The 12,362-nt window shown below is 45.6% G+C and overlaps 1 protein-coding gene across 1 annotated transcript; it reads left to right on the top strand.

Moving 5' to 3' along the window:
• The first annotated feature begins 1,986 nt into the window (after window positions 1–1,986).
• MLLT11 (MLLT11 transcription factor 7 cofactor) lies at window positions 1,987–7,417 on the top strand. Its single transcript, XM_061606482.1, has 2 exons — window positions 1,987–2,234; window positions 6,974–7,417. The coding sequence occupies exon 2, from the start codon at window positions 6,980–6,982 to the stop codon at window positions 7,259–7,261; it is 282 nt and encodes a 93-aa protein (XP_061462466.1). The 5' UTR covers window positions 1,987–2,234; window positions 6,974–6,979; the 3' UTR covers window positions 7,262–7,417.
• The last annotated feature ends 4,945 nt before the right edge of the window (window positions 7,418–12,362 follow it).

Raw genomic sequence — 12,362 nt, 5'->3', positions numbered from 1 at the left:
AATAAAAACAAAGGGCAGTTGTTGTAAAAAGACATCTTCTCAATTGCCTGCGTAAGCGTGGCGGAACAGAAAGGCTTTCAGCAGGCGTTTAAATATTAAGCCAGAAGGCGCCTGCTGAATCTCTGTTGGCAGAGCGTTCCGGAGAACTGGGCCGGTGACACTGAAGGCTCGATTTCATGTCAATGTTCAATGGGCCTCACTAAATTGGGGATGACCAAAGCTGCTCCTGCAGATGATCTCAGTGACTAAGCTGGGATATAAGGTTCAGGTGGTCCCCAAGATATACCTCTTACATACCAAAATGGCTTCGAAGTAGTCTACAAGTATAAAATCAATGATCAAACCTATACATTATTAAAATACCCAATAAAACGATTCCATCAAAGCAGTAAAAATTAAAATATACAATAAAACAGGCCAGTTAAAAACCAGAATGATGAAAACAGTTAACAGCACACACACATACAGTGAAAACACTTAGAACAGAAAGTTCAAGTTCAGGGGCATGATCGACTAAACAGATGTGTCTTCAAGAGCCAGAGGGATGCCAATACTGATTGAGGCCTGTCGTATTTCAGCAGGAAGAGTGTCATGTGGTAACAGTGAGGAAGGATAATTGAACAATTAATAGCGGAATGATGTTGTGGATGGTCCAGGATAAATCTGCCACTAATGCACGATTGTTGCATCAATGGCATTTTGCAGAATAGACCCGCAAAACCTCAGCAACACTGGTCTGGAAGGGCCCTCAGAGAGTTCGTTTCAGGGTTTGCTTCAGACGGCTTCCAAAGCCGAGGCTCAAATCCTCACACAGCCCTATAGAGCATTGGAGCGTTGCTCGTATGGATGAAAAGAAGAGGCATTGGTTACCCCAATGAGCCTTCTGACAGGAGGAAATTGCACTCTCATGCACACATTTCAGAGAAGCTGAAGCAAGCTGCCCTGCCAAATCTAGCCTGCAAACACCCTCCTGTGTTATCCAGCAAAATGCAAGATCTGGGTTTAGAGCCACAGAGTTGGAAGGGATCTTGTGGTCATTTATCTAAATCCCCTTTTGTTCAGTACAGGAATCTTATAACTCCAGCATTCTGAGAGATAGCCTCTGAGCTGGGGCCAGCGCCAGGCATGCCAGGGCCCTTGGGCACCAGCCTGCCCTGTGCCCTGGCACCTGCAATATCGAATCAGACCATTGGTCCTTCTAGTTCAGTATCATCTACACTGACTGGCAGAAGCTCTCCAGCTTTTCAGAAATAGGACATTCCCAGCCCTACCTGGAGATGATGGGGATTGAATCTGGGGCCTTCTCTGTGCAAAGCAGGGGCTCTTCCACTGAGCTACTGCCCTTCTCAATCTCTCCTCGAATGTGTTTTAGTCCCTCCTTCAAGCTGCCTAAGACGGCGCTGGTCACTGAATCCTGTGGCAGGAAGTTCTGCAAGCGAAACCCTGTGATAAGCGCAGAGTGCTTTGCGTTGGTCTGTCGTGAATCTACTTCCCATCGATTTTGCCGGATGGGGCCCCTCTCTCCCCCCCCCCAAGTTCTAACATGATGGATCAGCATTGTAATGATCTCTAAGATTAATCTTACCTGTCCTTCGCCGTAAAGTCCCAGGGCAGATTGCGACAAATATGAAAATCCCTTCAAACCATTTGCAACCAGAAGAAGAGAGGAGTTTTTTAGAAATAAATCTGCCAAAGGTGTCAAAGGCTAGGCTAAATCTTCAGCATATGACAAAGAACACGGTGGGGTTTTTTTCTCCCTCCACACTTTGCATCATAGTTTTATGTTTCCTTCTCTGGAAGCATATAATGCAGCAATGATCTAATCACTGCAGTTTTAAACACACACGCACACTACTCCCGGCAAACGCACAGACTCGTACGCACCATGCACTTAGAATAAAAATCGCCATTGCTTCCACCTACTGCCATTCCTTCTGCGCCTGAAAATAGAAAATTGTCCTTACAGCAGATGCACTGGGCCAGACCAGAAGCCCTTGCGGGAGGGCATTTAAAGCTCCCTCCTTAGGAGGGGCTGCATTGCAGCAAAGGAGGAGGGTGTGCGGAACACGCACACGCAGAGCTGCACACACCCTCCCAGACAAAAGCAGGATCGAAGGCTGGCCAGACCATCTGTACCTCTCTGGACCACGAGAAATCTCTGGCTGCACAAAGACGACTCCTTCCCTTGCGCCTGCAGCGAGCAAGCCAATCCCTTGCATCCTTCTCTGAGGAAGGTAAGAGACAGCCAGAAAACAAACAGGGCTGTGATACGATTAGTATTGTTGAAAATGATAATAATTATTTAAAAAAAGATTATTTGTGGGGCGGGGTTAGGGGGAGAAATGTCTTTTAAATTCCTGTCCATTTCTTGCACCTCCTTCTTATCAATTTCACATTATTTCGTTCTTTTTATTGTTCTTAATCTATTCAGTGTTAGGATCCTCCTGAATACAAAGCCCTCTGCCTAAAAAGGATAATTCAATCCCTTTAGATTATCTGGAGGGGCATGGGGGGATGCCTTTTAAATGTCTTCCCATTTCTTCCATCTTCCTCCTATCAATTTCATATTGTTATTATTAATTAGGTGCTGTCTAAGTTCTAAACTCACTGAAATTAATGGACATAAGTTACTCATGCTAATGAATTTCTGTGGGTCTACTCTGTGTAGGACTAACATTGGATAAAACCTAATATTATTAAGTTCAGGATCCCCCTGAATGAAAGACCCTCTGAAAGACTAATTCATCCTCTTAATTAAAATGCAGCCCTCTCCCTCTCCATTCCCTGTTTTAAAATTAGAAGGGGATATATATATATATATATATATATATATATATATATATATATATATATATATATATATAACCTTCTAACACACACACACATACACTCAAGAAGGGAAGGTAGTTCACTTAAAAAATGTAGGGTTTTAAAAAGTAAGGCTATGATCCTGATCATGCCTTCTCAGCAGTAAATCCCATTTAATTCACTGGGTCTTACTCCCAGGTAAGTGGGCTTAGGATCGCAGCCCCCTTGATCGCTCCCTCTCCTTCCTTTCCACTCATAAAATGAAGCAGGTGGTCCTGGGGGTGGGGGTGGGAAGACTCTCCTGTTTTAATTTTGCCAGTCATTCGGCTAACCCTCTCCCCAATCCCTCTGGAAATAATGCTGCGAGGGTGCGTGTGTACGCAAATATCTGTGTATCCCTCCATCAAGGGTGCTATTTTCAAAACACAGATGTCAACCGCATACCACGCATGCCACACAAAGGTCCTCTGGAGGAGTGTTTGCCCCTCTCTGACTTGCGTGCTCCCTTGTAAAATGAAAAGTCATCTCATTTTCTTAGGAACCTACAAAGGCATTACAAACAGAGCACTGTTATAGATACATAGGCATCAGCAACCAGGAGAAATGTCTCCTATAAAGGAAGACAGGGCGGGTGTGCTGCCTGGAATATAGCTTTAAAACAAAAATGTTGAGAGTACACAGGCATCCAGGAGAGGGCAGTCCCCCCCGCAAGGAACCGTTAACAACCAGATTCCCAGCTTTCAATGAAAAAAATAGTATGTTTCTAGCATTTGTAGAACCTAAGATATGAGGCATAATGTACAGGCTCTATTCTTCTCGTTTTTGGGGGGAGAAACCAGGCTGCTCCCACCTCTTACAGTGTTGTATTTTGCCCGCCTGCCCTGGAAAACTCCTTACAGACACCCATGTGAGCGTAGATTTCCTAGCAAAGCAAGGCTTTGGGCAGAATGTCTTGAGGGTGTGTGTGGCATTTTGCAAATGGCAGAGAAATGCAAAGACAGGTGGGTTGGGAAAGGAGTTTCCCCAGCTAGGCTGAACGGCAGGATGCTTCGAACTGGAATCTCCCAGTTGAGAGGTGGCCATGATGAGCATGGGAGGGCTACCAGGGAGGTGTGTGGGTGGGCCCTGCAGCTATATAACCCACCCTCACCCACCAAGGTGGATGCACCGAAGTCAGCTCGAGACAAAATGGAAGTCGTTTGGGTGCCTGTGCTGAATCAGTGTGGACAGGGAAATAGAGACGAGTTGTGGGTGGGCGCTGGGTGGGGAGATGAGAGAGAGAGAGAGAGAGGAGGAGGAGAGATGGACTTCAATCCTTTAAGACAGGGATAGCCAACATGATGCCCTTCAGATATTCTTGGACTATAATGCCCATTGCCCTTGCTGGGGAAGAAATTAGCCTCAGTTCGCATGCCAAGCCGAATTGATCAAACTCGCACTTTCCGAAACCGTATGAAAACAGAAACGCAACCCTCCTTCGACATTCACACGTATCCAGAGTTTGCGATGCAGTTCGCCAACCAAGCAATGTCTACAACTATGCCTATGTTAGGGGCAAGCGTGCGCAAAACGAACATATGGGTGAAAATAACAAACCCAAATGCATTCTGTTAGGATTAATTACTTGTAAAAAAACGCGTGCATTTGTCAAACCTGCATACAAAAAAATGTATTTATCAGGAGCAGTTCACACTAAAATGCTGGAGGATTTTTACAAGGATTTTTTAAAATAACAATTTGCAAATTGCTGCAAAAGTGTGCAGAACCGAATTTAAGATTAGTAAAAATGAGAGACTAAAGGAGCCCATATTGACAGATCATTCCATCTCTACTTGACCATTGGCCATCTTGGGTGGGTCTGATGGTATCTGTGGTCCAACAACATCCTTCCAAAGGGCACCATGTTGGCAATCCTGGCCTAAGATATACTGTACAAGTCTGACACCAAGGTTTTTTTGGGGGGCGGTGGAGAGAGGACAGCATCTTTATTTATGGAGAACCAGAAGAGCAGATGAGATCTCATGGAAGGAAGTCTTGTTTCATTGTGAGATGCTGATTTATTCATCACATTTCTATCTCACCTGCTATGTCAGGGAGCTCAGAATTTATTTATTTATTTATTGCACTTGTATACCACCCCATAGCCGAAGCTCTCTGGGCGGTTTACAGCAATCCAAAACATTAAAACAAATACACATTTTTAAAATATATTCTAAAAATAATTTAAAACACAATTTTAAAATTCAAAACAATATAAAAACAATTTAAAAACACATGCTAAAATGCCGGGGAGAAGAGGAAAGTCTTGACCTGGTGCCAAAAATATAACAGTGTTGGCGCCAGGCACACCTCGTCAAAAAGATCATTCCATAATTTGGGGGTCACCACTGAGAAGGCCCTCTCAGGTGTACATGTACCCCGCCTTGCATGTATCCTCAGGACAACCCTGTGAGGTAGGCTAAGCTGAGAGAGAAAGAAAGAGTGAGCATAACGGGTCCAACACCACCCAGGGGAGGGATTTAAATCTGGGTCTCTCTGGGCTTAGTTTAATACTCCAGGTGTTTTCAGCTACAACTCCCGTCAGCCTCAGCTTACAAGGCCGTCGGTCAGGGAGTTGAAGTCCAAAATATCTGGGGAACACCAGGCTGGGGAAGGCTGCTTAAACCCAGAGATGGGGAGTGTCTGTGGCCAGCAACATCTAGATTACAACTCCCATCATCATGCTGGATCACTGACCATGCCGGCTACTAGGGCCATTGAGGGCTGGTGTCCAATTATGTCCAGAGGGCATAGGAACATAGGACACTCTCTTACACAGACCGTCAGTCTAGCGAGCTCAGTATTGTCTGCACTGACTGGCAGAGGCCCTCCAGAGTTTCAGGCAGGGAGTCTCTCCCTGGAGATCCTGGGACTGACCCCGGGGCCTTCTGCATGCAAAGTAGATGCTCTCCCCCTGAGCTGTGGCCCCTTTCCCCACAGGAGGGCACCAGGGTGCGCACCCCTGCACTAACCACTACACCGCGCTGGGATCAAGCAGAGACTGCATGGGACTGCAGAGTAAATTGAGGCAATCGTCCTTACACTCTGTAGACCAGGGGGAGTCAGTGCGGGAGTGTCCTTCAGATGTTGTCAGATTACAATTTCCACCATCCCTGGCGGCGGGCCATGCTGGGTGCTGGGAGTTGCAGACCAGCATCTGGAGGACACCTCGGCTTCTCCTAGGGTTAGGGTTCATCTAAAGCCTTTCCACCTGGACATCCCCAATGCTTCTGTTGGTCACGTGGCACTGCGACAGGATGATCGCTCAGCCCTCCCTAACGCAGAGGTCCCCAAGCTGTGGTCTACGTGCTCCGTTTAGGTGGTCCGCGGCATGTCTGTGGATTTGTGGCGGAAGGTGAGAGGCAGCACATCCATTGCTACCCATGTAACAACTCACTTTCAGTTTTAATTCCATTTTATTCCTTCTTTTCTTTCTTACATTCCACTTTATTGTATCACCGCTTGGATTCTACGGCATTCCCTAAAATACCCTAAAATACAATACATGAGAATTAAAAGTAGCAACAAGAAACACAATTAGGAACCACGATACCTGTCGGAACGCCTCTCCCGATACGAACCGGCCCGTACACTACGGTCTACTACGAAGGCCCTCCTCCAGGTTCTGACTCATAGGGAAGCCCGGAGGGTGGTGACAAGATCTAGGGCCTTCTCAGTGGTGGCCCCCGAACTGTGGAATAGTCTCCCCGAGGAGGTGCGCTTGGCACCAACATTGTTATCCTTTCGGTGCCAAGTTAAAATCTTCCTCTTTTCCGAGGCATTTTAATTTAAGTTAACTTAATTTTTAAAATTTGTTGTGACTGATTTTAGATTGTTTTATTTTTATATGTTTTGTTGTATTATATTGTGTGATTTTATTGTATTTCTTGTGTTCACCGCCCAGAGAGCTATTGCTAGTCGGGCGGTATAAAAGTCTAATAAATAAATAAATAAATAAATTAAAAAATAATCAGCATCTAGCACGGCGCATTGCAATGGGCTGCAACAGACGGAAAAATCCTTACGTGGTTCGCCGAGACCCACAGCAATTTTGAAGCGGTCCGTGGGGAGATAAAGTGTGCAGACCGTTGCTCTAATGGAGATCCCTTGTCTTCCTTCTTCATAGTGAGAAATGAGGGACACGATGAACTCCCAGTACGACTCCTTCCTATACTGGAGGATGCCCATTCCGGAGCTGGATCTGGCTGAGCTGGAGCACCTGGGCTTAGCTGATATGGGCATCTACAAGCCCAGCGGAGGCTTCAGCAGCCTCACCACTGACCGGAAGAAAAAAAATGGCAAAGTCTCCAACGGAGAAGACGATGACGATGGCAGCCTCCTCCAGTTCAACAGCTTTAATTTCTGGAGGGCTCCTATCGCCCGCATTAGCCCTTTAGATTTTGACCTTATCTAATGCCGACACAGTTGGGCTCCAGTCTAGTGTGAAGAGTGAGAAGGCTAACCCTTTGTCTATCTCCCCTTCCCCCCCCCCCAATTCATTCCCTCCCTGTAGTGACGTTATCTTTTCAAGCTGTACGGTGATGCTAAATTGCAATGGCTCATGGCGGGAGTGGTTGTGTTTGACGTTGTTGCGTCCCTGTGTTCTTGCATTCTCAAATTCTGTCTCTTGAGCAGTTGCTGAGGGAAACAAGCAAACAAAACCATGGGATTGCGGTTTCCAAAATCAGGACAAATGTATTTGTCAGCTGGAGGCTGGACTAAGACAAGAGTCTGGTGCGACTGTCCAGGTGCCCTGTTAGAGCTGGAATTGTGGCAGAAATAAACTAGGCCTTTCTCTCATCCACCATCAACCCATAAAATAACTCCACACAGTTTTGAGTGACTTGCAGCCAAAATCCAGAACAGGAGTTAGCAACGAGTGGCCAGCGAGCAAAATCCGGCCCGCGGGTCTTTGGCCCATTTAGCTGCTAACTCTCCAACTTGTCTGTAGCCTCTTTCAGAAGGGGGGGGAGAAGTTCTATATGTGGTGGATGGGCTCTTAAGTCAGAATTGGTATGTTTCCTTCTGTTTTTCCTTTCCCGGGTTCCTGTTGCATCATCCGGGGGGAAAGGAGGAGATGGAAGCCTCACCCATGAAAGAAATGGCTGACGGGGAGGGGAAAGCAAGGTGCAGGTGGGCGGGTGATCAGTGATGCCACTTTTGGGCTTGGGTGAGAGGTGCAGAAGTTTCATTTTGGGGAGTTGAGGCGAGAATCGAATAATCAGCTCCTGGATATGTTCAAGATTAAACTGCAAAAAAAGAAAAAAAAGAGGTGTGTTTTAAGAGCATTGGTGGTGGTGATTTCATCATAACCAGAGAGATTTGTGCTGCTCATAGCGGCAAGGGAAAAATTTAATTCGCTTCACATTGAAAGCCGAATCTGTCATGTCCGCACTTTCCAAAGCCGTACGTGAACCGAAAGACCACCATCCTTTGAAATTTGCATGTGTCTGAATTTTGAGTTCCAGTTCTCCAGCCAAGTAATGGGTACAGAAATGCCTACAGGAGAATGAAGTGTGCATGAAAGTGCATATTTTGACGGATATAATGTGTTATATTAGGAGAAATATAACTCAGGCAAAACTCCATTCATTAGAAGAAATTCACAGTGAAATGTTGATGAATTTTCACAAGGACTTTTTTTTTTTTTAAAGAAAATCTCACAAACTGATGTGGAAATGTGGGGAAATGAACTTAAGCCAGTCCTACTGTGAGGCAGTGGGAGACAACTGCCCCAGGCGGCAGATGCTGTGTGTGTGTGGGGCAGAAGACCGTCCACATTCCCCCCTTGAAACATTTACACCAGCCTGCTGCCTGCAAGCACCACAGAGGTGGCTGTCGCCCATTGGGACCGGTGGGGCGGAAGGCAGGGAGCCCAACAATGGGCGGAGCCAGAGCCAATGACAGACATAGCCAGAGCCAATGGCCAGGCAGAGCCCACTCATTCTAGTTTTGTCTCCCCCATTCCTCCTCCCTGCTGAGTTCTCCAAGGGCAACCCTGAGACGAAGGAGGCAGAATCTGACAGCCAGGACCTCCCCCCTGGGCTGGTTGTAAGTAAGAAGGCAGGCAGTGGGAGCTGGCTGAGGGCAGAATGAGCTTGGTGGGGCGCCTCCCCATGCGCCCTAATGGATCAATCTCCACTGACACAAGAAAGGAAGGAGCTGTTAAGGATAGGGGGGCAGAGATGGGGGAAAATAAAGGTTACCGGCCATCCCAAATCCAAACTGGTCACCCCCAAGGGATGGAGGAGAAATCCGATTCAGTTTGTGTTTAACTGTGAACTTACCAAATCCACACTTTCCAAAACAACGGGTCAACAGAAACCCAGCTGTTCTTCGGCATTTGCACTTTGCTGCATTTCAGAGAGAGAGAGAAAAGGGTGCCAGACAGGGGAGAGTAAAGGGGGTGTCAGAGAGAGAGAAAAGAAGTGTCAGGTTGTGGGAAAGCTAGTCAGTAGTCTCAGAAAGAAAGGAAAGGGGGTATCAGAGACAGAGAGAGAGAATGGGGGTGTCAGAGAGGAAAGGGGTGTTGGAAAGAGAGAGAGGCAGAAGGAGACAGCACAGAGTGAAAAGGTGTGGCCCCTCTACTTTGGGATCTGTTGTTGCCCACTGCCATCATGCAACCCTCAGCATAGGTGACCCTAAAGCTCACCATGTTCCAGAATAAAAACAGGTAATATTAACCCAGTCTGTGCCAAACCAAACGTCTGTTGGGTGGAGACCCATGGCAGAAAGAGAATGCAGATTTGTAGACCTTAATGGAACACCGAACCTCTGAACGGTGAGGCCGGATGTCACTGAGGCATTGCATCCCCCAGCGTCAGACAAAAGGTGCATTGAAAAACCACAAGATGTCTGTGAACAACTTACAGACTTTGCTGAAAGCCAAACTGAAGGGAGCATTGATGTTCTTTCCCGCTGGCGAGGAAAACACATGACCTAATGCTGCAACATATTTGCTCGGGGAGGGGGGGGGAAATAAACGGTAAGATGCGCAAGCCTCCAGACACGCCAGTAGACTAGCAGAGACTCTGTTTCCTTAGAAAGGGAAGGTTTCCTTTTTTTTGTTGTCACCTTTTTTGGATTTATACTTCATCACCCTGCTGTTCTGCATTGCTGCTGCATCTGGGCACAGATTATAACTCTGGATGGCAAGAATCAATTCGGACCAATGATCATTTCGTGAAAAATCAAAAAGAAGCGGAATAGCTTCTATGGCTTGGCTGGAACAACCCTTATGTTCATAAAGCCCTTCCAAATCTCGTACTGTGTGATGGATGTGGCAGTGATGGCCACCAACTTTATGCCCTGGTTCTTTCGGGAGGAAGGGCGGGATATAAATTCAGTAACAACAACAACAATCATTTGACTGGCTTTGAAAGAGGATTAGACAAATTCATGGAGGATAAGGCTATCAGTGGCTACTAGCTGTGAGGGCTATGCTTTGCCTCTGCGGTCGAGGGTAGTATGCTTCTTGGTTGCCAGGCCCAGCCTCCAAGAGGTCTTCTGTATCTTTAAAAGTTGTGCAGAGGGGAGAATTCCACCTTGTGGTTTTTCCCATTACAGTGTTGCAAGAACACCTGCACTTTGCTGACTTTCTCTTCTCCTAAAGATACAGGATCATTCTCAGGCCATGAACCTGGCAACCCTAGTATGTTTCCAAACACCAGTTGCTGGAAACTGCAGGAGGGGAGAGTTCTCTGGTGCATAAGACATGCTAGTGATTTTCCCAGAGGCATCTGGCTGGCCACTGTGAGAACAGGAGGCTGGACTAGATGGGCCCCCTTTGGCCTGATCCAGCAGCCAGGCTCTTCTAATGTTTTTATGAATGCTTAGCTCTGGAAGCGATCCAAACGAACCCATGTCGTGTGATAAGAATCACAAGCACCGAACCTCTTGATGAACTATAATTCAGCGATTTCATCTCACCATCTCTGTTCAAGTTCCAGGATGGCCACTTTAAGGTCATTTATTTACAGCCAGTGTGGCACAGTGGTTAGAGTGTTGTACTATGACATGGGAGGCCAGGGTTCGAATCCCCACCTAGCCATGAAATTCATTGGGTGACCTTGGGCCAGTCACTGCCTCTCAGAGGAAGGCAACGGGGAACCCCCTCTGAATACCACTTACCATGAAAACCCTATTCAGAGGGTCGCCATAAGTCAGAATCGACTTAAAGGCAGTCCAATTTCAAAATTTACAGGGCATCCTGGGAGGTTGAAATGTTCCAACACTGGCTTTTCATTTTTGCCATTTCTGGGGTCAGTTTTGCATCCATTAATACTTTTGCATAGCCTCGACTGACCTGTTCGTCCTATGTACAGCGTGGAAGGGCATTGCATCTGATGGATGATGGCCATCTATCTCATTGGAAGATGAGCAGGCGAATGTTGTGGATGACATAATTAGGTCCTGTAATAGCACTGCCAGAGTAAATATGGTGGATAGGCTTGGCATCTGACTTTGGTTTAGCAGGACTTTTTCTCCCCTCACAAGGCCATCTACCACCGACTGCCTTGTGGGAAGGCATTTGGACGGTTCTTTATACGTTGACAGATATTGGCAGATCCACACCATACATTCAAAGCACATCCAACGCACATTTAAAGCACACAGCTTCCCCCAAAGAATCTCGGGAACTGCTCAAAGAGCTACAACTTCCCTGCACCCTTAACAAAATACGATTCCCAATGATCCTTTGGGGGCTGTCATGTGCTTTAAATGCATGTTGGATGTGTGCTTTAAATGCATAACATGGATCTAGAGTTTCAGTGCAATCCTGTGCATTCCTATTCAGAAATAAAGCCTGCTTAATTAAACCAGGCCTCCTCCCAAGAGTGTGTGTGTAGGATTGCAGCCTTTATTGTATGTTAGCATGTAAGTGTTTTTATGTAGTTTAATGTTTTTCCTTAGCCTCCTTAGAAAGATTTGTAATCTGATGAAAGAATGGCTATAAATAAATAAATTGCAATACAATAATATTTAAAGAAAATCTTTTTTTCATTTTAAAATATTTATATACTCCCTTTATTTATATTAGTCTCCTCATTGCACAGATTCTCTAGGGCTTGGTGATGCAAAAGAAGGTAAATAAAACAACTTTAAATTACACTTTTAAAATATATCAACAAATTTAGATTCAAAGTAACTAAGCCAGTATAAAAGAAGAAAACAATGCAGTCTGCATCTGTGTTGCAATTGCTTTTTAATGTTTTTTTAAAACAATGTTTTTGAACCCTTTTTAAAAGATGTTTTAAAAGTTTTTTTTTAAAAAAAATGCTTTTAAAGTTGTTTTGTTTTGGTGTATTTTAGGGTCTGTTCTTATGATGTTTTGATGTGTTTTTAGCGCTTCTGTTTGCCGCCCTGGGCTCCTGCTGGGAGGAAGGGCGGGATATAAATCAAATAATAAATAAATAAAAGCAATAATAAAAGCAATAATAATAATAATAATAATAATAATAATAACATGAAGAATTTCCCTTCTCTGGAAAAGAAATTCTCTGCAGACGGGTCTG

The sequence above is a fragment of the Rhineura floridana genome, chromosome 22, assembly GCF_030035675.1.
Source record: "Rhineura floridana isolate rRhiFlo1 chromosome 22, rRhiFlo1.hap2, whole genome shotgun sequence".
Lineage (NCBI taxonomy): Eukaryota > Metazoa > Chordata > Lepidosauria > Squamata > Rhineuridae > Rhineura > Rhineura floridana.
The sequence above is the reverse complement of the archived record's forward strand: the minus strand, read 5'-3'. Positions and strand labels throughout refer to the sequence as shown.